Below are 26,267 nucleotides of genomic sequence, written 5' to 3'. Positions count from 1 at the left end.
ACCCTGCTATACTTAGATTCATTTCGTTCAAGTTCAAACCCTCATTTGACTTCAATTTGCTTACTTTGAGACTTTTTTAAATGTTCTATCCGTCTGCTCCCTGTGCTGGTGTGCTTAATACAGTGAGATGCCTTCATCGCTTGTTCATTCTCATTTGCTCACCGTGTATGACGCTGAGGGCTGCCAGCAGATATTTAAAGGTGTCAAATTCACTGGTCAGTTTCAGTTTCTTAATGACTGATTAAGTACGATGTTTTATTGACTATAGGCCATCATAAATGTTCACTGGTCAGTTTCAGTTTCTCAATGACTGATTAAGAAGTAGGATGTTTTATTGACTATAGGCCGTTGTAAATGTCACTAACCTGTGGCTTTCATTTTTTAGTTGTTTGGTTTCTTTGTGGTGCACAACCAAGAGCATAGATCTTGGGGTTGATGCAAATGAGAGCTCGTAGATCATAGTGCTTTAGACACAATTCTCTTGTTTCATCTGTTTGGAGGAATATAAGATTTTAAAATTACATTGTATGATGCTAAAGTATCTCACCTACATCTGTTTCTTATGAGACGTTCTAAATATATTGCCTTCTTGAATCTAGAAATTTGACCATGCTGGTCATTCTGTTCTGACAGAATAACATGCAACAGTTTCCTTTTGGTGTAGAAATTGTCTATGCTAACCAATCTCTCAAAAATTTTAAGAAGAGAGTCCCATGGTTTTTTTGACAATAGAGAAGAAAATTGCTTATATCCCTCAAAAACTGAGTCCTATATTTTCCTCTTGAAAGGAGAGCCTTGCCATGTTGCCTAGCGAGTTGTTTTCTGTAATGAAGGGGAAAAAAGGCAAAGTTAGAGGCCCTTTGAGGCCCTTTAGGTGGAAAATGTGGAGGGACTATAAAGTCCCCATCCACCCCCTACTATGTACTTTTTGATGTGACATCTAATCCTATCTACTCTTCCACCTCCTTCCTGCTATCTGCTCCCTACTCTCTCTCACAATCTCTCTCTCACACTCTCTCTCTCTTCTCTACGCACACACACACTCTCTTTCTCGCTTCTACCTCTCTCTTCTCTACACACACTCTGTCTCTCTTTCTCTCTTCTACCTCATTCTCTCGCTCCTGCCCCTCCTATTTCCCCCTTTCCCCCCTCTCTCTCTCTCCCTTCTGCTCCTCTATCCCCTTTCTCCAAATCTGTCCTTATCCCTTTTCTACATTGGTATCAGAGCACAATACTGGCGCCTCGGTTTCCCTTTCACCTTCCTTCCTAAGCTCTTCCCTTTTCTACATTGGTATCCGAAGCCCAACAGTCCTGCAAATGCCAGAGCCACAACCAACACAGGGTAGGTAGTGTGCAACGTTCAAACACAGCGCCAACTGTGATAATGTGGGATCATGTGCTCACAGGGTAAAGCCGTGCGCCATGCAGCTTGCCGCTCATAACCACATATCCATGGATTTGCGAGTAGCTAGCCAGAACTCCGGAGTTTTCAAACGCCTGTTTTCACAGCAAACTCTCCCGTCAGGCCCACGCCATGCCGTTCTGTGCGTTCCGTTCGACCTTTTTCGTGGTTTAACACACTATCTAAGGTGCTCATTACAGCAATGATTTGCTGTCCATTTCTCTTTGCCTACATTCGAGCTCCTCTCTCCAAGGCCAGTCACCATGCCACCGCATGCCCCTCGTGATATATTGCATGACAGTGATGAGGCTGCTCAGTATGAGCGTGCTTTCCATAGTAGTTGCATCCAGTGGTACAGAGGTTCCTTCCACTCAGCCTCTCTCTCCTACATCTTGGCAAGTGCAGGTAGCGCATGCAACGTAGACATTGTTTTTGGATGCCCTTTCCTCCATGCTTTAGGGTGCTTTCCGCCAGATAGGACAGGAGTTGAGTCAACATCTTACCACAACCATGGCTATGCAGGATACCGCTCTTGCCCAGATGGCACAACAAATTGGTCGTCAGTAGATCACATATGTCATTGCTATGCAAGATAAGGGTAAGCAGCCCACACCCCAGCACGGGGACCACTCAGACAGTTAGGATGTTTTGTTTGTTCCACGCAGGGGTTTTATAGCAAATGCTCGCCGTGCCTATGAGCATTAGTCTTCTGGACCATTGCATGTACCCCAACATGGGGATTATCTAGACTTAGATGCATTTTCTGTGCCACATAGCACCTTCTTGCAGGATGTCAAGCCATCTTTTGGCTCATAGCTTTTTGCATCTATGCAGGCTGAGCCGTCTCTTTTGGGCTGACCTATTGGTGTGCATCTGGTTAATGCTCCTTTCACCGCACCAACGAGCATGTGTGGAGCTAGCTTGGGTTTCTATGGCAGCCCACACCCCTTGAAGAGGTCAGTCCTCTTCATAGTCCGTGGGTATGCCATCATTTCGAAGAGATGCATTTGGCAGAGAAATCCAGCCAGGGTTCATGCACCTATCACTCCGTCAGCAAGCACATATAGCCAGGGCATTAGATGGCAGTTGCTACTACGCAGCAAGGGGTTAGTGGTGGGCAGCAAGACACTTTTGATGACACGTTGGCAGATTCTTTGTGTTCATATAAGGCCCTACTTGAGGCCATCAAACTTGAGATGTCCTTCTCCGATTATGTGAATCTCAAGCATGATGATACCCGCACTTTCGAAGGTTACACACACAACAATTCTATAGCCAAGGATATCAAGGACAAACTCACAGTGCATAAGTTCAAAGGGGACACTCGCACACCTAATGAGTTGGAGGAGTGGCTCACAGAGTTGGAAGATTTTTTCCACTTCTACCCAAAGCAAGATGAGAATCGCATAATCTTTGCGGGTATGCACATGCATGACTACGCACATATTTGCTGGCGTTATATGAGGGACTCACCTTAGAGGCCAGCCACATGGAAAGAGTTCAAGGAGTTGAGAATCACCACGTTTGTATCCCCTCTCATACTGAAGCAATATCTGGCTGAATTCTATGCATTATCGCAGATTGGTACTGTCCAAGAGTACATGTAGCATTTTTGGAGACTTTCCTTGTTTGTACATGATGTATCAAAGAGAGGGAAGTTGTTGTGTTTCATCTAAGGATTGAGTCCTCTCGCTACGAATGTGACAGCCCATAACCCTCAAACAATTGAGTGTGCAGCCCAATTGGCAGAGGTATTTGAGCCCAAATATGCCAGTAAATATAAGAGGACAGCCGAGCAGCGCATATGGAATGCAAATGAGGCTGAGAAGAAGCCTAGGGTGACTAATTGGCATGAAAGAAAATCAGTAGCAGCACCATTTCCGAGGTTTCCCACTGCTACAGGCAGCAAGATGGCATATGCTAAGCCATATAGGTCATTTGATGCTAAGCCAGGAGCTAAGCCAAGTGTTGGAAATGAAAAATCGGAATTTAAACAACACACTAGGGCTATTATGGATAGCAGAAAGCGAGCAAACTTATGCAAGTGTGGTGAGAAGTGGACTCTTGAGCATCGGGAAGTTTGCAAAATGCATAACAGTGGTACTGCAAAACTCAGCACGATTATTGAGATATCGGATTATGAGGATTTAATGGATGCTTCTGAGACTTTGGACGCCACTCATGATGATTCAGAGGGTGCACAGGTCGTGGAAGAAGCTCCAGATGTTGAAGCCATGAAGGGGGCTGATTTCCCCTTTGATCCCGGTGGTGCTAATGAACATAATAGCATGGTATATAATCCGATGACGCTTAGCCAACATGTAACATGTGAGGCCGTTGGCCTTAAGTACTTTATGTGGAGAATCAGGTTGCTATGCCTTTTCTTGTGCGAGAGGATGCAAATGGAAATGCTCCTATGGACAAGGAGATCTATTGGGATGTGCAGCAAACAATTTATGCTCTCTCTTTTCATGCCTTGATGGGTGCCAACAGTTCTGAAACTATCAGATTGAAAGGACAAATTAATGGTAGGACTGTTCACATGCTTGTGGACATCGGCAGCACTCATAGTTTCATCAATTCTAAGACCTTGTAGAAGGTGGGACTGATTGCTACTGAGATTGATCATGGGCTAAGAGTAGAGGTGGCAAATGGACAGCATTTGGTCATAAAATTTGTTTCCAAGATGCAAGGATCAAGCTCTCTGAGGATTATGAATTTGCTGGGGATCTCTTGGCACTGGATACAGGCCTAATAGATGTTGTCCTGGGCTGTGATTGGCTAAAATCTTTGGGTCAAATAAGCATGGGCTCAAATGCCCTATCACTCAGCTTTGTCCACAAGGGTAGAATTGTAGGCTGTAGCAAAGTTAAAGAAGCTTGAGCAAACAAAATGGGGCTTGGGCGGCTCAGTGGAGACAAAAGAGCAACAAAAGCACAACTTGAAGAACACAGGCAAAAATCTATCACTAGTGTGATATAGGATTCATATGATGCATTCTTTCCCCTCGCGCACCTCTCCCAAAACCTATTGTAATCCTTTATCCGTATTATTACTTGCAAGTGGTCCCTGAGGAATTCAGCCGTTGGGAGGAGAATTTTTGGGTAGATTGTTTCTAACAATCGTTGTCCCTTGCTATCTTTCTTCCATAGTTTGCTTCCCCCTTCTATGGACATCCAATTTGGTGATTTTGGATAGACTTTGTATTGCATCATAGGTTTGTGACCCTATATGAAAAATTGAAACTGTAATGGTTTTCCATGACCCACTAGCAGGTAGCCTTCCACATAACCCTTGAAGCCTGGAACCCGGGCAAGTAGGAAAGGTGCTCATCAAATGAAGAAAATTGAATGTTTCCTCCACTTATAACCTCTCAAAGTTGTTGAACATTGCATAAATATTCTCATGTTGTGCCCTACCATCAAGAAGACCGATTGAATAGTCTTGAAAATGCCCCCCTTGCCACTAGTAGAGAATGGTATGCAAGTAAGTGTTCATTATTCTTCTCTGATGCACAATTGTCTAGCTGGAGTAGCAAGTTCTCTTGCAACTTTTGGAACAGGGGTTCAAGAGTAAGATTTCCATCTGAAGTGGGTGGGTTTTCATGTCGATGTGATGGCATCAAATTCATACATGTGGTTGTAGCCTCTGCAATAGTAGTTTTCATGGTATTCATGGTAAATATTGGGCTAGTGCTACATATCATTGCTTGAAGAGCTAGTCAGTGGGGTTAGCAACCTGGTTGTGAACAGAACCAACAATGAGCTCGGGAAGGAGCTTCAAAGACGTGGTTACCAAGTAGGGCATGCCAACATGGAAATTTGGGAGAGGGCGCAAGTACAGAAAAGGTGAAATGAAAACAATAGGTAGAGGAGATTTTATGCATACGTCCTCTAGCTTTCAAGGCAACTATAGTAGGGTGACTATGATCTTTCCATCCTTGGACTCCCTCTTTCTCCCTGGATGACTTCCTCACATCAAAGTGTCTTGTTTGGGTTTCATTCCCTCAATATTATCTTTGGATTGTCCGCAGAAGGTGTCATGGATCGTGGATAAAGTTCTTATCCGCTGCCTATACTCCTTGTGGGATGTAGAGGGCCTAGACCTTGCGGGATAGGGAAAAGAGGCTCACAAATCGCATTGATGTCCACCTTTTAGAGGGTTCGGTGTGCTTTTTGAAGGCTTGTTCTAGTCCCTTCCCAATGTATGCTATATGTGCTATCAAGGTGGCAATTTTTCCCTTCTAGAGATCAAAAGGAGGTTATAGCTTAGGCTACCGAAAAGAGAATACAAAGGTCGTTTCCCAAGTGGCTAGCATCCCTAAGGCCATTTGGTCAGGGTCCAAAATCATGGCCACTAGACGTGTTTTTCATGGGCCTTGAGAAGGAAGTAGAATGTTCTAAAGATTGGACAACTATTGGGAAAAGGAGGATTCCTTTGCATTTGAAAGGCAAGGCTGATTCCGCTTCTCTAGGATAGACTTTTATGTCAAATGGTGATTGAAGAATGGTTGTACAGAGTTGACAATGGATTCCTATAGGCTTATTGAAAAGGGTACTTGCTGCTTGGAACATCTGGGTCTCCTGTTATAGTATAGTGATGGTAGAGGCTAGCAGCCACCCTTGTTGCTGTGAACACTTGCTCGAAATATTTGATTTAATGGTGTGAACTAGAATTCTAGAACCAAAGAGCCATTACAAGCACTAGCTACCATAGGAAGGGTATGTTGTAGATGGTAATAAATCGACTAATATTGAAAAAATATATATATCAGGCCAAGTGGGTGCATTGATTTTCATCTCTCTAGATTTTGGAGGAGGTGGCTAGGTAACCAAGGTGTGACAAGATTCTCGGCATGTAGTTGGTTCCGTGAGTTATGCATGGAGTGTTTTTAAAGAATCGCTCTATTGTCGACACACAATCTTGCCTATTCCAACAAGTGGATTTTGCATATCAAAATACATCCATACAAGAAGGACAGTGTAGACAAGCACCCAACCTCCTCTCAAAATGTGTCAATACCTTGCCCTAGAAAGACTATATGAACAAGGGCTCACAAATCCCTCATAATGAGCAAGTAGGCATACGCACATCAATTTTAGCTATATGCGTGATAAAAAAGCGCATGTGATTGAAAAGCAACTTTTATTACCATGTAGTTATGATAGTAAAACACAATTGCACGTACTCTAATCTATAAAGCATGCACAACTTCTACACTAAATCCCTTTTAAACTCCATATCATCTCGAATCTTGAGATCCCATACCATGCAATTCAAAAAACCTCAAATGCATGTCATGGATAACTCTCCATGGCAATGAAATTTTAAACCGTAAAGGATTTTTAAAAACATACGGTAGACTTGAAACTTCAACTTGAAATGTGTGATTGGAATAAGAAGGGACCTCAAGTTAGTGAAAAATCCTTTTAGAGCATGAGAGATGGGGGAAGGAGGGGGATAAATGGGGGGGAGGAATGATGTGGCACTTGTCCTTTCTCGACTTTTCTTCACCGCCCTGCTATAGCATATAAGACCTGCGCCCTAGGCTTGCTTCTGCCGATTCTGCAAGGGTGAGCTCGACATGCTGTCCTCATATTGCCGTTTAATAGCCCTCGTAATTCGCATCCCCCGTCCCGTCCTCACCACGCTGGCCCGATTTGTGCTTGGTCGTTAGAAATAGGGAGTAGTAGCAGGGTGGAAAGAAACGTGAGCCGCTAAGGGGAGGAAGGAAAGAAGTAGCAGGGGAAGAGAGAGAGAGAGAGAGAGTAGGTTGGAGAGCAGGGAAGGGGAGAGGAAGGAGATGAGGCGTCAAGAGGAGGAAGATGAGCCACGAGCAAGATGCACGGAGATGAGGCGAGGGGTAGCAATACGAGCTGCGAGGTGGTCGTGGAGATCACAGAGAGGGCTTAATTTGTTGCATTAGCTTCTACCGCGGACTCTCCATGTACAAGGACAGATTGGACTTACTGTCATGCCCATACATTAAGATGATGGAAAGTGGCAATCTTTTCACATTCCCGACTACTAGTTTTGTCGTGGATACCACTTTGCGCTCATCACCTTCTATAACAGCTTTATACAATGCGCTTCTTGCCTACATTGTGAAAGCTCAGACAGACAAAAATTCTTCACTGAAGTGTTGATTGCATGGAATTCAATCCCGAGCAAGATCAGTGTGCTGCAAGCTAACTTATATGAGGAGAGGTGTGAACTCGGAGGAAACTTTGCTGGATGGTGGTGCATTTTAGGCTTAGGTTAATATGGTTGAATTTTGGAGGGGAGGGAAACTAAATAGGGATGCATAGTTGATCCAATGCAATTTTTGAATGCTGAGTAATTGAAGCTGTAATACTACCCGCAAAGGACAGCCAAAACACTTCTCATTTGCTCTCCCTTTCTCAACAGAGACACCAGGGCCCAGGATAATCGTTGGGCTAGACCCCCCCGAAGGTTTTTATTCATTCGAGAGAAAATGAGTACAAGAGTTCAGCGTGGAAGCTGTACATATCCAAAAATACAACGTAGAATGAATCATTACATGAGCTCTAAGGCTCCCCTTCTTGGCAACAAGCCACTTGTCATATTTTTACACTACTTTCGCAATTACATGCCATTAAGGGCAACTCTGGAGTCTTCGAAGCACTTGGTCACATAAATTGCCTCCTAGACTCTGATTAGGCTCCTGTAGCGCTTAGGAAAATAACTCTTCCTAGTACTTGCAACAATTAATTAAAGCGCACCACCATGGCACCCATTAATTGTTAGCGCTTTGCATGCAAATAACATACTGTGGACTAATTCTAGTCACGGTGGGCGTCCCCACTGAACACATGTGCACACATAACAAATATAAAAATATATATTTATTCTCTGATTGACCGAAGTCAATGCAATTGGTCATAATTAAGGAGCTTTGACCAAGGGTCGAGGCTCCTTAGTTATAGCCAAGTCTCTCCAACTGAAGTTGGCACATTTTGGTTAATCGTGGCCAACCCTCTTAGCACATGCCAAGTCTTGTTGACTGAAGTAAACACTCTCTGACCGTAGTCAGCTCTGTAGTTCTCTGGTTAACTGTAGTTAACCCTCTTGGTAATAAATGAAGTCTCCCCGACCGAGGTCAGGTTTACTTGACCACTCAAGTATCTTTGACCATAGTCAATTCTTTGACAATTGAAAGAATTCTTTGACCATAATTAACACATATAAAACTCTTTAATTATGATCAAATAAATGGTCAACTATACTTTGACTTAGGATATTTACATTGTGGTGACATCCCCTCGGCTTCTATTCAGTTGACCTCAACTGAAAAGCTTCCTTGTAAACATTCAAAAGCTGTGGATGATCGGATAACATGTCTTCGTCCATCCACTTGGCATCTAATGCCGTATAATTCTTGAATTTTACAAGATATCTGTAAAACTCCTTGCCTTGAGGGCCTTTGCATACAGTTTGGTACACAATTTGCTATGGCTAAAGGACCTCCTCCAGCTCATCCACTTCTGGTGGATCCTCTAATACTGGCTCTATAGGCTCTGGCCCCTGGAATTTCTTTAGAAGACTCACATGGAATGCATTGTGAATCCTCCAATGCTCTGGCAATGATAACCTGTATGCAACCTCATTTATTCTTTCTGTAACCCTGAAAGGGCCATAGTATCTGAGAGATAACATTGCATACACTTTCTGTTTTCCTTTAAACTTGCAGAGCCTAGCTTTTTCAAACTTCAAAAGTACCCAATCCCCTTCCTTGAGATCTAATTGTCTCCTATGCTTATCTGCAGCTCTTTTATGTTTCTCTTGAGACCTTTCGATTGCTGTCTGAACTTGGCTGTAAGCTGTCTAGAGATCTCTCACAAACTGATCAGCTGCAAATATTTCATCCTTGGTCCTCAGGATAGGTGGCAAAATCACCTTCCCATAAATGACCTCAAAGGGGGCTTTCCCTATAGAGCTGTGTATTGTATTATTGTAAGCAAACTCTACCAATGGTAGGTACTTTTCCAAGTCTGAACCTTGGTCACCCACGTAGCATTTCAGCATATCCAATGCTGTAGAATTTGCTACTTCACTTTGACCATCTGTCTGGGGATGGAAAGAAGAAGAAAAATTCAGATTCGTCCCCATGTTATCAAATAAAGCTCTCTAGAATAGACTGGTCATTCTGGGATCTCGATCACTAACAATGGACTTAGGCATACCATGATGCTTAAAGATCTGTGCCATGAAAAGCTTAGCCATATGATCTGCCTTTATGGTTTTGTGAACCGGAATGAAATGAGCTTGCTTGTTGAATCTATCAATGATAGTCCAAATCCCATCATTCCCTGACTTTGATCTTGGCAAATCAAAAATGAAGTCCATTGTAATACTTTCCCATGGTGCCTGAGGCACGGGAAGAGGCATAAGTAGGCCAGGTGCCTTCCGTCTATCATACTTCACTTTTTGATACGTAAGGCATTCAATAACAAACTAATGTATATCTTTCCACATCCCTGGCCAAAAGAAATACCTCTCTAGTGCTAGAGTTGTTGCTATAATTCCTCTATGTCTAGCATAGGGAGGTGCATGGCATTCCTCCAAAATCTTTTTCCTCATCTCCTGGGTGATGCATAGGCAGTCATCTTTCATTAGATACCCATCTTTCAGGGAATAGTGACTGGTGGACTACCCCTCGTGCATCTGCTGTAAAATCTCACCAGAATCTGCATCATTAGCATATTGCTCCCTCATGCCTTCCAGGTCCTGATGATAAGCAATAGTCACATTATTGACCCAAGGTCTTCGGGACAAGGCATCTGCCACTCTATTCCGAATTCCTGGGGTATGGACAATCTGAAAATGATACATTGACAGCATGTTTGCCCATTTCATATGCTTCTCGGAAAGCTTGGTCTGAGTCAAAAAGTATCTCAAACTTTGGTGATCTATTTTAACAATAAAATTTGCACCCAAAAGATAGTGCTTCCATGTATGGATGGCATGAATTACAACCAATAACTCTTTCTCATAGATTCCCAAATATCTTTCTGCATCCCGGAGTCTCTTGCTCTCATAAGCCACTACATGACCATTCTGATGCAATGCAGCCCCAACACATTCCCCACAAGCATCACAATTCACATCAAAGGGTTGATACAAATCTGGAACGATTAAGATTGGCTCTGTAGTCAGTCTCTCCTTGACTGTAGTGAAGGCTTTCTTTTGAGGAATTCCCCATCTGAAAGCTGCATTTTTCTTAGTAAGATCGTGGAGTGGAGCAACTATATCCGCAAAATGCCTGATAAACCTTCTGTAGTAAGAACACAGGCCTAGGAAACTTCGAACTTCATGCATAGTTTTTAGCTCTGGCCATTCCTGAATGGCACGGATCTTTGCTGGATCCATGTGTATCCCATTCTTGGATATTATATGCCCCAGATAATGGATTTCTTCCAGGAAGAATTTACTTTTCTTGCTGTTTGCATAGAGCTAATGATTTCTCAGCTCTTGAAACACTATAGCAAGATGTTCCTTGTGCTCTTCTTCCGACTTAGAAAAGACAATTATGTCATCGAAGAAGGTACTAGTGAACTGTTTGTAGGGTCGAAAGATACGATCCATCATCCTATTGAAGGTAGCTAGGGCATTGATCAATCCAAAAGGCATCACTAGATATTCATACAACCCAAAAGTAGTGCGGAACGCTGTCTTGTGCACATCCTGAGGCTGTATCCTCACTTGGTGATAGCCACTTTTTAAGTCTATCCTGCTGAAAATTGAAGCTCCATTTAACTAATCCAGCACATCATCAATGCGCGGAATAGGGAATATATTCTTGATGGTCATTTTGTTCAGTGTGCGATAATCGACGCACATACGGAATGAGCCATCTTTCTTTTGTACTAGTAGTACAGGGGAGCAAAACGGAGAACAACTGGGTTGAATCAACACTTTGGACAATAAGTCCTACACATGAGTCATAATCTCTTCTCGCTGAGTTGCACTAACTCTGTATGGGGGCCTATTGGGTGGCTCACTACTAGGCATTAACTCTATCTGATGATCTTCTGGTCTCTCTGGGGGTAACTCCCCTGGCAAAGCATCGGAAAAGCAATCTTTAAAGTTTACAAGAAACTGAAACTTATCTTTGTCTGCATCATTCATTTCAGCATGCATATCATTCTCTTTTTATTTTAAAAAAACCATGTACGTGGAAATTGCAGACTTCATTGCTTTACCAAATGTAACATTAGATACAATGGGGATAGTCTCCCCTTTATTCGTGGCAACTAAACATTGGTTTTTCCCCCTATGCACAAACTCTAGCACTCTTTTAAGAAGAGTCAAATTCACTGCCTTGTGATGAAACCAAGGCATTCCCAAGACTACATCATGATGTTTCAGTGGAGAGATGAAGAAATCTTCTTGATCCACATAACTCTGTACATGAAGACGGAGCTTCCCTATCAAGGGAGTGACTAGCACAGGATTCCCACAGAACATCTGATCGGCATCCAAAGCCCTGCCCAACTCCTCCATCTTTATTCCCAACCTCAGGGCTAGGTCCTCTTATATAAAATTATCAGTAGCCCCTGGATCAAATAAAATCAGTGCTTGCTGATCTCTGACTTTGCCCCATGATAGCAGCAATTCTCGTTCTTCTGGGTTTGAAACATGACCCAGTATATCAGGAATTCCTCCTGCCATTGGCTTTTGTGGTCCTCGTGGCTTCTCTGCCTCTTTTCCCTTCGAAGTTGAAGGCTTTTTTGGGCACTGCATGCCCCTCTTTGCCGCACTTGGAGCATTTCCCATCTCTACGGAATTCAACTATCTGTTCAGAGGTGAATGGAGATTTGCCTTTATATGACTTTGAAAACTGAGTACCCCTTGGCTTCTGAGGCTGAAACTCTTTCTTTTCAACCTTGGGACACTTTCTTTTTTGATTTTGAAAAATCAATTTTCTTTCTTTCGACACGTCCTGCATGCAAGGATAGTACTGTGGATGGATCTTGTAACAGCACAAGACTAGCTACTGAAGCTGAATGCATAAGGTCTTGAATGTTCTTTGCCCCTAGAGCATTCACTACTACCTTGATTCTTGGATTGAGACCTGCTCTGTACTTTCTCATTTGGGTTCCTTTGGAGATCTTTTTGAAAGGTGCAACCTACAAATAGGCATCCCAAAACTTTTGGTTGTACACATCCACTATATCTCCTGCATCCATATGCAAACTGTCCCAATCTTGAAGAACATGATCTCTAAACTGTTTAGGCATAGACTATTGGTAGAAGGCTTTCTTGAAGTCCTTCCACTTCTTTGGGGTTGACCCATCTATGGTCTGTGCACTCCACCATGCACTAGCTGTCGTTATCAAGTGTAAACTGACCATTCTTAATTTGGAGGATTTTGAAAACTTTTATGTACGAAATGCAGCATCAAACTGCCTGATGAACTGCAACGCTTTGTCTGTATGACCATATTGTCCATTGTAGGTCATAAACTTAACAGATTTACCTCCCTCTTTGAATTCCTTAGTCTCTCTGGCAGACTTACTCTTCCTAGAGTTCTTATGTTTCCTTCTTTTCCTGGATGGTTTATCTGATAAAGAAGAAGATACAGAAGTCGAGCTTGAGGTAGACGGTGAAGGATTGGGAGATCGGTGACGATGCCTTGATCTCTTCCTGCTATGAGACCATCCCCTATGAGATCTCTCTTTCTCTGGCTGTACACGAGAGTGTGCCTCTGGCATTGGCACATCATAAGCTACATTAGGCATAGTTTCTGCTTGAAACAAATGCTGAGCCCTTGGATTTTCCATCTCTTGTATACGAGTGTGTACCATCTGCTCAAATCCTTGCTGAGTTTGCTGCACACTTCTCTGTCTTGGATGTACATCCCTATCTTGTGAATCCCACTGGATAGGTGATTGAGCCATTTTCTTACAACTCGTCTGAGATCTCGTCTGAGATCTGCAAGTTTCTCACACACACTGTGTATGCAACTGATGCACGCTGTCTTTCCTTTTCAAAGGGAAAAATTACCTCAACAAGAGGTGTCTTGCATTCACAATCTATGCCAGTACCGGGATGTCAACTCAAGGCATATACCCACAAAGTTGCCAAAGCATCAATAACTATATTGCCCCTTTTCTAGCTGTTGCAAAAAAAACATTCAGAATGCATCTGACTCATCTTTTCCTGAGCACAAAGGCACGCATATTCTTTTTCTGCAAATCTCTGACTTTACTGTGTTTTTGCTGCTTTTCTGACAGTAAATACTCTCTCAGATAGGTGAAGACTGTTGGCAGAAACAGTCTTTGTAAGTATCCTTTTTTTTTTGGGACAGTAACCAGATGGAGTAACTGGCTGGTTACTCTAACCAGACTAATTGGTTTTGGTCTGGTTAGTTCGTGCCTAGACTAACTGGATTGGTCATAGTCTGGTTACAGTGACCAGACTAGTCTGGTTGAGTCAAGTTAGGCCAGACTAACTAAACCAGAGTTAATCTAATTGTGTTGGGTTTAACTTAACCTTAGGTCTGCCACCTCAGCAACCTGTCTAGCTGGCACTCTAGGTCAGCTACCACATCTCTTGCCACATCATCCATTGAGCTGGTTGCCACATCATCTCACTCGTGTGGTCGCCATGTCACCTGCCACGTATCAAATTACACACGTGTGCCACATCAGCAGCTGTCAATACCTTTGCCACGTGTCCTCCTATGCCACGTCAACTTTGGCTACCACATCAGCCTAAGGTCAGAGACCTTGGTTTGCTCATTTGCATCGCGCGTTGTGCCTTCTAGAGACCTCCGTCGCAAGACTTCTATCAGCACTCAGCATCAAATACGAAATCCTGTAAAAGTTTTCGTCTACAAAATCTGCTCATAGATTCGCTGCGTACACGAGAACTGGGACGTTGTAATGGTAGTTGCACTCACGCCTGCGCCTCAGTGACCATCGCTCTGAGCGTGAGCATCTTTAATTTTTGCCAAACATAGGCTATCACCCTGCCATCGCTTCTCCTCAATTCACGCCTGGAAGAGTTCCAACTGCAGAAACTTTTGCATCACAACGTGTTGGGCACACAGAAGTTTTATGGAGCTTACGTTGTCCGTCACAAATTACACTCGGAGCCCGTGCGCTCCCTCAAAGCCTGTGAACACTTCTCCAAAGCTTCATGGGTGCACCCCTGTCAAGCCAATTATTACCCACGCAAGAAACAGGAATGCTTTCACAACTGTCTTCATCAACATCTCGTCAGGACTCAGGGCCCTCGTTAGCTCTTTTTTTATTGTTTTTTTTTTGTTCATAAGCAGAATAACACCCTGTCCATTGCGCATAGCAAACTCTCTCCTTCCTTGCACATCCTTGCCTAAGCTACTGCTTGGATCGTCAAAGGCTTGAGAAAGCCTTTAATCCTGCTCTGATACTAATGTAATACTACCCGCAAAGGACAGCCAAAATACTTCTCATTTGCTCTATGTAATACTACCCGCAAAGGACAGCAAAAACACTTCTCATTTGTTCTCCCTCTCTCAACAAAGACTAGAGAGTTCAACGTGGAAGCTGTACATATCGAAGAATCCAACGTAGAATGAATCATTACATGAGCTCTAAGGCTCCCCTTCTTGGCAACAAGCCACTTGTCAAATTTCTACACTACTTTCCCAATTACATGCCACTAAGGGCAACTCTGGAGTCTTCGAAGCACTTGGTCACCCGAACCGTGTCCTAAACTCTGATTAGGCTCCCGTAGCGCTTAGGAAAATAACTCTTCCTAGTACTTGCAACAATTAATTAAAGTGCACCACCATGGCACCCATTAATTGTTAGCGCTTTGCATGCAAATAACACAATGTGGCCTAATTCTAGTCACGGTGGGCGTTCCCACTGAACACATGTGCACACATAACAAATATAAAAATATATATTTTTTCTCTGGTTGACCGAAGTCAACGCTCTTGATCATAATTAAGGAGCTTTGACCAAGGGTCGAGGCGCCTTAGTTATAGCCAAGTCTCTCCAACCGAAGTTGGCACAACTCTCTAACCGAAGTTGGCACATCTTGGTTAACTGTGGTTAACCCTCTTGGCGCATCTCATTGACATAAGTCAACACTCTCTGACTGTAGTCAACTCTGTAGTTCTCTGGTTAACCATAGTTAACCCTCTTGGTAATAAATCAAGTCTCCCTGACCGAGGTCAAGTTTACTTGACCAGAGTCAAGTATCTTTGGCTGTAGTCAATTCTTTGACCATTAAAAGAACTCTTTGACCATAATTAACACATATAAAACTCTTTAGTTGTGATCAAATAAATGGTCAACTGTACTTTGACTTAGGATATTTACATCGTGGTGACAAAAGCACAAAATTACCAAGCTATCTCAACAAAGCCTGTGCAAATCTGATGTGGGAATGCAAAGATACCAATTTGAGAAGCAACTTTAAGACTGAAAAGTCCTTGGCTGCGGTTACAAAAACGATCTCAAATTGGAGATGTTCCAATTCTACTGCTGTAAATGTTAAAAGCTACATAAAAATAGGAGAAAAAGGACAAAAGGTTAACGACCTTTGAATATCACACTCAGTGATCATCTCATTGATCACGACCCAAGGATCAAAACGAGGTCAATAAGAAACTAATCACTAAGCAGCCTTTAAAATAGGAGTGTACTTGACCACATTGCACTGCCTTTACTTCTCAAATTTAGCCATTTTCATTCTTGTATTATCCATTCTTTGACCCTACAATCTACAGTAAATCAACACTAAGTTTTCTGAATTTATTTTGCAAGCCATGATAAATCAACCAATAATCTTCATTTCAAGCATGCTCAAATAAAAGGGTAAGCAATCATAAGAGATGCTTTGTGATCTGAGAGTGTGCCTTCATTCTATATATTCTCTGCAAGCCACCAGTGATTCATCCAATAAAATTTCTGCATGCAATTATAAATCAACCAATAACCTTCATTTCAAGCATGCTCAATTAGAAATGAAGCTGAAATGAACACGGATGATGTGTATATTATTATACAAACACATGAAGAATCCATATGTGAGAGATTAACGCCTAAATGCAGAGGCATCGACATAGCTACACATCCATACAACTGCTTACAGCTACTGCTGTCTCTCTTGCTGAAGAGACAACAATATACCGGCTGCTGATTCAGGTGCAGCTACTGCTGCACGAGGGACAACCTTAATGACCCGCCCCTGCCATTCTTCAGCTTCTCCTGCAGGCTTTCCCCTGCCATTTTCACCTGAGCTCAATAATGGCCCTGAAGGGAAAAGATTTAAGGCATTTATGGAGTGATTCGACAATAGATCAACATCCATCTCTTTGTCCAATATTCCACTGCTCACAAAGTCTTTTCCCCATTCCTTCTGCCTCTTTGGCCACTTTCCTGCTCTACTGCCTAAATCCTTTTCCCCTGCCAACCTTGCATCATGATCATGATAATCACTGCTTGTCTGACAGTATGCACCAGTCAAATTAAGACTTTGGGCCCAACCTTGCTCATCGTGGCCACTACTTTCAGCTTTTTCACAAAAGGCACCAGATGGAGCAGAATCCAATGCATTACCGTCTGACCCAGCAGCAACAGACTGTGACGAGTGCTCAACTTGACAAACAATTTTCTTAGGTATTTTGTTACCTGATTTCCCTATGCGATCATTCATGCCCAAATTAAGTTGCACGCCAGAGACACATGGGGTTTTCGTTGCATGCATTGATGCTTCTGGTTGGTTGGTAATTGATGCTACTGACCCTGATGGAACCTCACAATTCTCAACAGCCACCAAACCTTGCTTGTAATCTACATGAGAATGTTGCATGCCATACCATGGTCCTGAAAAACTAAAACCCATGGGACCCGGGACTACATGCATTTCAAGTGGGAGTTGAGGTCTCTGGTCACCAGGGAAGCCAAAGGACACCATCGGAGGGGTCCCAATTGGCAAACTTGGCCCAAAGCCTGACAATCCATAGGTCCCACCAAATGCTGATCCAGGTGGGAAACCTCCAATGAAAGGCTGATATATGTAGGCACCAGCTTGTGCAGCCATGGGACCCATCCACTGCCCCACACCTACACTAGGAAAACCCCATGCACTTGCCCCACCAGAAATAAAGGCTGGTGCAGATGGCAATGGTCCTGAAGACATTTTGCTCTTAGGATCATTATTCTGAACCTTAGGCCAGCCAGGATGATAAGAAGAGAGTCCAGGCGGAACCAATGCCCCAAGTGACTGACCTTTCACCACCTCCTTCAGAACAGCAGCTGGGTTTTGGGTCTTCTTGATACTACGATTCTCTTTCTCCGCATTATCACCCCGTGAAGCATCAGCATCGCAATCAGGAAAGACCCCTGCTGCCCCAAAGAATACTTCTTCAATCAAAATATTCGGAGTTCCAGCCAATAACCGTTGAACCTGTTTAAAAAACGCGACATCGTATTAAGACAAGGGACCCAGTAAATTCCAAACTCAAAGAAAACTTAAGTGTAGCAAAATGCTTGCAATTCATCACCTTGATAAGTTTGTGTAGCTCAAACACTTGATCTGAGAAGATCTGCTGTTGCCTGCAGCATATGCAAATAGATATATGAATCTTGGAATATGCCCGAAATATCATACAAATGCATGGAAAATGTTTGTTTTTTAGGTCATGACAGCTATCTACAATGTTAAAATCTATCCTCCACCAGATATAACAGGGCCTATCTCTGATGCCATCTCCAAGATAGCATATGGAAGCACTAGGGTCTCCCTGAGGTTCTTTTGGTGTTCAATGAAATCTCTCTCTCTCTCTCTCTCAGAGCCACCCTTTCCATCTACCGCCGTGCCCAGCTCAGACATCTCCCACATGTCCCGCCACCCTCTTCTATCATCTCCACCCCTGTGCCCCCTTCATGCCCTACCTACCCACTGCAGGCTTCCTATCCTCCCACATCCAGCCATTCGGCTCCCTACTCTATCCATCCTGTTCGAGCAGATTCCCTCCCCTCCCCCCCCAGGAGGCCTGAGAGCAGATTGCCATGGAAGTTCACCACCTTAGTGCACGAAGGCTGAGCAAGATACATATCTCCACAGCCTCAGTCAGGTGTTACAGCTCCCTAAGGAGCTTGCTGATGTATGCCGTCCGGTTGTGACAGCACCCTCTGGAGGTGTGGACAGAATCAGGGAACACTGGCTATCCCCAAAGGTGCTAGGAAAAAGATTGTCCAAAGGGGAAAGCAGTGTTTATGCCTCAGTGTAACTAATCCCATCTGTGGTTTTACCAACAGCAATGCAAAAAGACTACACATGCAGCTTGAGTTCTCTGGTCAACTAGGCATATGAGGGCCTTCCAGGCCTTGTCTTACCTTTCCCTTATGTAACAATTCGACAGTCAAGGCATTTGCAACCCAAACAGATCTGCAAATTAATAATCATGTGGGAGACATTCAGTCAAAAATATATGGTCACCATATGCTGCCCGTTAGCAGCCTCAACTCTATACACCATCGTCTTTCAAACTGCTCTAGCCCAAAATATCCTAGATGAGTCCAGGAACATTCCCAAACTCATCCTCTAAAAACACAACATAGTGCAGTTTCAATCTTATGATAGTCACCCATAAGGTTGAAAACCATAAACTCCATCACACATAGCAGCGACTAGCTACTATGACATCCCCACTGACATCATCAGTGCCCAACAGTGGGTGTAGACCTTAGTATAACCATATGCTCTCACACATACAAATCCACACACCGACACATACATTTATACAAAGTCTTCGTACTGAGTTTCTGTCAGCACAACGGAGGTGAAGGGCAGACTCAGCCCTGATGAAGGTAAAGGAGAAGGCTAATCAAAAGGTAGTCCAAAATCTGTTCATTCAAGCTAGAACTGCTTGTGAAGACTAAACGATTTCATTTTAGTCATGCCCAAACGAGCATCTAAATCTAGCCTCTCTAGCCCAAAACACATATACCCCAGCCCCTCCTACAATCTCCCCCCTATGCCCCCAGTACCCTTTATGTGAAGTGCCCCTGGCACTAGACTTCACATATCACCGACATACAAGGCCTAACCATTACAGAATGCAGCCTACCTTTCCTGCAATGGCAACTCCTGTTATATGCTCTACATCATGACTCATGGCAGAAGACACTGTAGCCTCCAGCCAAGTTGAACTTGGACATCACATCACAGCATCATTCAACTAATTGGCAAGGCAGGCATGCCTGTTCAGGGTTGGTGGTGCTGAACAAGGAGATCCTGCCGGTAACAAGTACACACATGCCACTCCAAGACGAGAGGACTTTCCCTACAAACATTAGCCATGGCTTGGCTTGAATATTTCATGACCTTGGTACCAAAATTAAGGTACAGCCGACAAGCTTTTACCTTATAATAGCTGTGCGAGCTCTCCAGAATTGCTGCTGTCCAATTGTACGAAGCGTATCTTTTCCTGAAACCAAGTGACCCACTTCAGAACCTTTTCCATTCCCAATCCCATGTTGGGATGGTATCGAAATGTCGCAATCGCCATTGCTAGGGTTTTCAGACTCCCCAGAGCTTTCACATGTTCTGATAGAACAACTGAGTCCTTGAGTCGCCAATGTGACAGCTTTGGCTCTTACATTATCCTTTAGCATTGGAGTACAGGCCTTTTGTACTTCATTACAGCCCGGATCATCTTCATGTAAAGGCAAAGTTTCTTCATTCTCTCTAGGCGAGGGCGATTCCTTCGGATGGTCCTTCAATGATGAAGGTTCTGGTGGATTACATGGAGTTGCTTGAACAGAGTTGAGTTCATCTTCCATAGTACTTGTGCATTCTCCAGCATAAGTCCCAGCAGCTTCTCTATTCTGAGCATTTGATGGCTTCCCTTGACAAACAGCCCGAAAATGAGGTGGCTGTCCCACATCACTGGACACTGATTGCTGAAAGGACTGTTCTGATGAAATCACCGAGTGGTCATCATTCTGTTGATCAAAATGATCTCCAGTACCTGGCTGAACTCCTTGCCCAGGCTGTCCATCTGTCACAGCACATAGGTCTGTCTCATTATCTTCTGCACTTTTACCTCCTAGAGAGTCACAGCTTTGAGTCTCAGAACCTGGACATTCCAGCACTGCTTCACAGGCATTAGAAGCTTCTTGACCACCCACTGCTGACTTTGTAGAGGAGCTGCCACAAAGTTTGCGAGAACTAGCTGATGGCCTACAGACTGCCTTGCCAGGTACTTTGCCAAGAACCTTGTGAGGGGACAGTGTTGGGACACACGAGTCATTGTCAGCCTTAGCTTGTTTTCCTTTAGAGTTACTGCTTGTTCCGCCAGTTGCCATGGATTTTGAGACAACACTCCCACAACGACCAGACTTCTCTACTATCTGTTGTCCGGGGACTTTAAAAGACTCGCCTTCTTGTACCACAGCACTGCCACTGCTAACACCAATAGATGGATGAGAATATGTGCGAGCTCCAGTATTGGCATTGGCATATGGCAGCGTGGAAGGCATATAGTATAAATACGAGTACCCGTACTCATTTGGAACACACTGCATCATCAACGGCCAATAAGTTACACAAGTTTGCGTACTGTATAGCAAAATATTTTAGTAAGCTTCAAAAATACATGAATCTAGTATTTAGCCAAGACGATACTCGTAAAACGATGTTGTGAAACCATGCATGTCTTGGCCACTCCACACAGTTGCCTAGCAGCTCTTGCAGAACAAAGGACAGCTTTCAATGACAGGCAGTCGAAGGCATTCTATAAAAGGTTTAAGGTAGCTGATATGAAGACACCACCTATTTTCACAGATCTTCAAACCATCCCTCTTCAAAATTACGTTTTATATACATCAGGAGATAAGACACTTTGCAAACAGGAAGGCCAAGGGTGCTTTTAACGACACATGTTAAGTTTGACTAATTTTAAGCACAATTCGACTGTTCAATTCAACCGCGAAACAAGCAGTACCGAATCATTTTACCCTCACCTGTTGGGGGCGAGAAGATGCCACGGCTGGTCGACTCGAAACAGGTGATGGAACAAACCGGTGGGAGGGGATGGTGAATTGTTCATAAAGGGCCATCTTATTGCGAGGAGGAGCCCTTGGCCCTGCTTTCTCCGTCTCATTCACATGCAACCGAGGAAACAATGGTCCTGTTTCGCATATCAAAGAGCCACCTTTCTGCTGATTTTGCCTCCCACCGTCCCCTTTAACTTCTCTTGAACCTTTCATGACGCTACGACGTCAAAACATCAAGACCCGGGATCCGCAAACCCAGATTGTTGAAAGAAGACTCCACAGGCTGGATTGATAACTCTTGCAGCGGAAAACTCCGCCGAAAGTGCAATATATCACCCCTCAAAGAGGAGGAAGCTATTCCAACCCATATGAAGGTGGACGAAACCCTGCTCTGATGAACGCCAGGTCTTTATCGAAGAATGAAAGCTAATAAACAGAACGGTTGTATTCAATGATCTTGACGCTCAGTGACAGTTTCTATCCAAGTCGACACATCTAGCATCACTACATTAGTTTGCTGCTGGCCTCATGCGCCGGAGGCAATTCGTGGGATGGGCTGCTACCTGTGAGCTGAACAAAAGAAAACCAGTTCTCCGCAATTGTGGGCGTTAACATCCAAGGCAGAGGGAGAGCAATGTCATCAAGGCGGTATGCTAGCGACGAGATCCAAACGAGAAGGGGAGGAAATGCCTCTGCCAGTGAACGCCCTCTTCCTCCTTCCCTCAGCCTGGGGTACGAACGCTTCATCTGGATTTCCGGAAGGCTTCGGCGATGTCCTGTCGATCCTTGCAGTCTGAAATGAGTAGCAACAGGAAACTCGACCTGAGAGGCTGCGAGCTCGTCAAACTCCTCTCCTTCTGTCTCTATCTGCCGACAAAAAGCGCTAACAGAGCTGAGAACACCGTTCATCTGTCTTTCTCTCGCCGTCCGTTCCATCTCGCCCTCACCCATTTTCCCCTCAACCTGTCCATCCCCGCCTCTCTCTCTCTCTCTCTCTCTCTCTCACACACACACACACACACACACAAACACACACACACGAAGACAAGACAGCAATTTACCGAATTAATCCTTCAAAACTCGCCTCGAAATTACTGGTCAAACACTCTGCGGAGCCCCTCCCCCTCGCCCGACACACCTCTCTATCTCTCTCTCTCGCGCACTTTTTCTGTCGCGCTACTTCTCTCTTGGTTTACAGACAAAGCGACCTCCAATCCTTGGAACTCGCGTGTAGAGATTCCCGACCAACCCACCTGCATGTGAAGAAGAATGAGCAGCTCGCAAATTCACGAGAGAGAGAGCGCCCACATCAGAGAGAGACACAAACACACACACCGAATGTATATCGTGGTGGCGATTGGAGAGATGTGATTAGATTAAAGTGTTTATCCTTCCTCCTCCCGCTTCGTGATCTTCAACCTCCCCCATTTTCTTTTTGGCCTGCCACACGGGGCTGGTGAAAGCTGATTTTCATACATGTTGGACGATCTGCACCTTCTTTCTCGCCACGTGTCTTCTTCTGTGTGGCTTGTTTGTGTTGTTTTTTGGCGTGTTTTTAGCAGTTGCTACGTCCACTCCTCCGTTCTCAGAGTTGCTGCTGTATTCGATTGTTTACTTCATGGAGTCATTGCTCCGTCCAGCAGCGCAAATACCTTTAGCTACGTCGATTGTTTCATCTTTTTGATTTGTCCGTTTTTGGCTCGAGCATCGTTTGCTCCTGCTCTTGATCAGGTCTTTTTCTGATCGAGATTCCCTGCACAGAGAAATTGGCGCACGGAAATCGAGAATTGACTGCAGAAAAGGAGGTGTGGAGAAATATGAGCTTTTCCAAGAGTTGGAGCTCCTTTTGTTTTGTGTGTGCGGGAGCAGAGGCATAGATCGTCAAGGAAAGGTGAAGCTCCAGAGGAAGAGGAGTAAGCGCAGGAGGAATTTGAGTTGTCCGGTGGCATCGATCGTTGTAGAGACGCCGGCAAGCAGCAGCAGGAGCAGCATTTGCAGTCGTAGCAGGGGGAGTTCCTCGGAGTTCCCCAAAAACTTGCAAAGCCTTACAATGAAACTGCAAAGTTTTAGGTTTCACCTGACTTTTTTCTATTTGCAGGTTTATGGAAATTGTTCTTGTAAGTGTTTCATAGGTATTACACTTGGAAGATTAAAAATGCATGCAAATTTTATGGCTTTTCATTCATAAAACAAGAATATAGAATGGAGGTTTTTAAAGTGTGCATGTTTTCATATATAAAAACGTTAAATTTATATAGCTTTAGATATATGGGTTTTAGTTGGATGAATTATGGTTTGTGGAGGAGTCTCCTCTAACAACAAGATTTGCCCTCTTTCATTAGTGTACTCCTTCGTTGGCTTTTCCCTCCTTCACATAAATTCAGCACCTCCTTCTCCCTCTTTTGCTTCCCTGCGCATTGCCTTTGCCCCTGCTTCTGCCTCGCTCCTAGGGCTTTGTTTCCCAGCTCTTTTCCTTGTTTCCTATCGCTCTTTGAACTCTCCGCTCTCATCCAGCATTATTGGGCGCCCATATACTCCCCTCTCCTCGCTCGAGCTCACCTTCCTTGGCGCCCCCCTTCGGAACCCACCCTCGGATCTGGGTCGCAACATGTGATGAAGGATCCTCAGGTACGCTCTTCTCCTTCCCCGTGTCTGCGCTTCACTTTCCGCTGTGGTTTGACTCTGGACTCTAGCGTGTTAGGATCAGGTGCTTGCAATAGGTCAAGTAAGAGGTGCATCAATACATGTTCTGCTGTATCTCCCCACCCTTTCTCCAAGCCCAGTTCTTGCAATCTAAGAATATGCAGACGATTTGGATTAGAGCATTATTTTCATGGCAGATATTGCAACCAAATATTAGGTGCATTGAACCGGGATGCCAACAACATACCTGTGGCCGAATTCTTCAAATGGAGCGTTGCTTGAAAGTTTAAGCAACTACTCTTCTGCTTTCAATAGGGCCGCGCGAAGCTTCTATAGAGTCGGGATTCTTTCATTGACCATGAGTGTCTGTCCACAGAAACGAAGTAATTAGCTCAGTATTGACAAAACATGAATTTGCAACTACCGTAGCTACAAGCGAGTGACAGTTACCTGTCCTTGATACTTGTGCATTCGTAAAAAGTCGAATAAAGGCTGCATGCTCTCAGGGTACTCATCGTGGAAGAGCCTCGAGGACAGGTGACGATTAAGGAACTGTACTCCATTCCCAATGGAAGACGGCATGGTCAGCTTAGGGAAGGAAGCATTGAACGGTTCGAAATCTAGCTCAAGAAAGTATGCATCTTTGGACCTGCATGAGCAGTAATGCAATTGCTCATCAAATTAAATGTCCGTTCCTATGCTTGCTTACTGTTCCTCCGCTTTGTGTATCTAACATGATGGAACACTGTAGTTTGATTGTTCTATTTGCCTGACAGTTCATGTGGAATTCGCGAAAATGGATGCATCATTGACCTATATCTTACGTGAGACTTGCGGATTTCAAGCCTTGGAATTCGTTTCTAGGACGATAGCACCCCCCTTTTCTGTTCCTATTCTTTAACGCGGGCTGCAAGACTTAAGTATAGATATGCCTATTGAAAATGCTAGTTTTCAAATTCATAGTAAGAAGCATAGACGTACGTTCCATTGACAAGCAGGTCCTTAAATTCCAGATACTTAGAGACAGCAAGCACTTGCACAGAAAACTCATGAGGGTCTTATCCAAACCCACAATCTTATCCAAGTCATCATGAGTATTTTTACAACCCAATCCCCCTTGAGTGGAAAATGGTTGTGATGAGTTTGACTTATTAGAGACATGCGTATCACTCCCTCTCTTAAGTTGTCTTGGATATCAAGGAGATGTTGCATAAAAGCTTATCTTTTTGTAATGTACAAACATAAAGCAGGGAGTGTTTACCCTTTGAACGTTCCCAAGATTCTTGGGCAATGCAATGCAATATTGGCTATCACAAGTGGGAGGAATTTAGCTTTTCTTTTCTATGCCAATATCATCAAGTGATCTTTTAAGGTATAGCTTGTATAAATCCTTTGTCTTCTACCTGCCCAACTAGTATGACAAAACCCTTGTGGATTCTGATGGCTTGCCTTCGGATGTGCCATGTATCGGGAATGCTGTCCATGATGGGTATGGAGAAGATAAGCCAGCTAGAATTTGGCAATGATGAAGGTAGGGGATGGTTGACAGTGAAAGGAAAGACGAAACGTGAGGCGACATAGAGTCATGTCTAGAGATTACAAGGCAAGCACGAATGCATGCACAAGGGTGGAGTACAAATAAGAACAAGAGAGAAGAAGAGGACGATGGATCGTGGACTGTGGAGATACAGTGATGGAGCAGCCAGAAAATTTATTTTATTACCATGCAAATTTCCTCTCTCCATTGTTTAACTCTTGTGAGTCTAGAAACTTGTCAAGTTCTCAGAAATACTCTACTCATCCTTGGAGGAGCGGCCATTTTTACTGTTGAATTTCTGACGCAAAACAACTCCCTTGATTGAGCTAGCGATCCTGCACCTCCTTTGTCTTTGGACTAGTCTTTAGACTTTATGCAACCCACACTTTATATGTCATAGGTGGAGTTATGCTCTTGATTATCAGGCTGCTGAGTCTACCTTCTACCATATCATAAATCTGCTGGTTTCTTTTTGGATACATATCTCTATTGGTCTTTTCGGAGATATCTGATGGTTGTTACAAAAGCATCAGTTGGTCTTTCCACAGAGACTTTCTTCTGGTTTCTCTAAAAGGGGGTTTCTTATGTGTTGTCTTTCGTTTGTGCAGTGACGGTTGCTTTGGGGCAGCTCCTTCTTTCTCATAAAGCTTCAGCTAGAGTT

The 26,267-nt window shown here is 43.9% G+C and overlaps 1 protein-coding gene across 3 annotated transcripts; it reads right to left on the bottom strand.

The window, feature by feature from the left end:
- Window positions 1-16,375: 16,375 nt before the first annotated feature.
- LOC147884760 (uncharacterized) lies at window positions 16,376-22,818 on the bottom strand. 3 transcript variants are annotated; one of them, XM_087397320.1, is made up of 5 exons: window positions 22,762-22,818; window positions 21,394-22,293; window positions 19,793-20,949; window positions 17,928-17,979; window positions 16,376-17,830 (listed from the first exon to the last, which is right to left on the bottom strand). In XM_087397320.1, exons 2-5 carry the CDS (start codon window positions 21,637-21,639, stop codon window positions 16,514-16,516), a joined length of 2,772 nt encoding a protein of 923 aa, XP_087253446.1. In that variant the 5' UTR covers window positions 21,640-22,293; window positions 22,762-22,818; the 3' UTR covers window positions 16,376-16,513. The 3 variants fall into 3 exon arrangements, with proteins under 3 accessions (XP_087253446.1, XP_087253444.1, XP_087253445.1); XM_087397318.1 differs by having other exon boundaries at window positions 22,680-22,815; XM_087397319.1 differs by lacking the exon at window positions 22,762-22,818 and adding an exon at window positions 22,488-22,665.
- Window positions 22,819-26,267: the final 3,449 nt, after the last annotated feature.

This window comes from Dipteris shenzhenensis, chromosome 26, assembly GCF_047967505.1.
Source record: "Dipteris shenzhenensis isolate YYH24624 ecotype China chromosome 26, Dip_SZ_1.0, whole genome shotgun sequence".
Lineage (NCBI taxonomy): Eukaryota > Viridiplantae > Streptophyta > Polypodiopsida > Gleicheniales > Dipteridaceae > Dipteris > Dipteris shenzhenensis.
Note: the sequence above shows the minus strand (reverse complement) of the source record. Positions and strands in the feature narration are given on the sequence as shown.

Coding starts and splice junctions, on each gene's coding strand:
- LOC147884760 (XM_087397320.1), bottom strand. CDS start 21,639: ATGAAAGGTTCAAGAGAAGTTAAAGGGGACGGTGGGAGGCAAAATCAG. Junction 20,950..21,393: donor CATCTTCTCGCCCCCAACAG/GTGAGGGTAAAA, acceptor TTGATGATGCAG/TGTGTTCCAAATGAGTACGG. Junction 17,831..17,927: donor AGCTACACAAACTTATCAAG/GTGATGAATTGC, acceptor TTTTTTAAACAG/GTTCAACGGTTATTGGCTGG.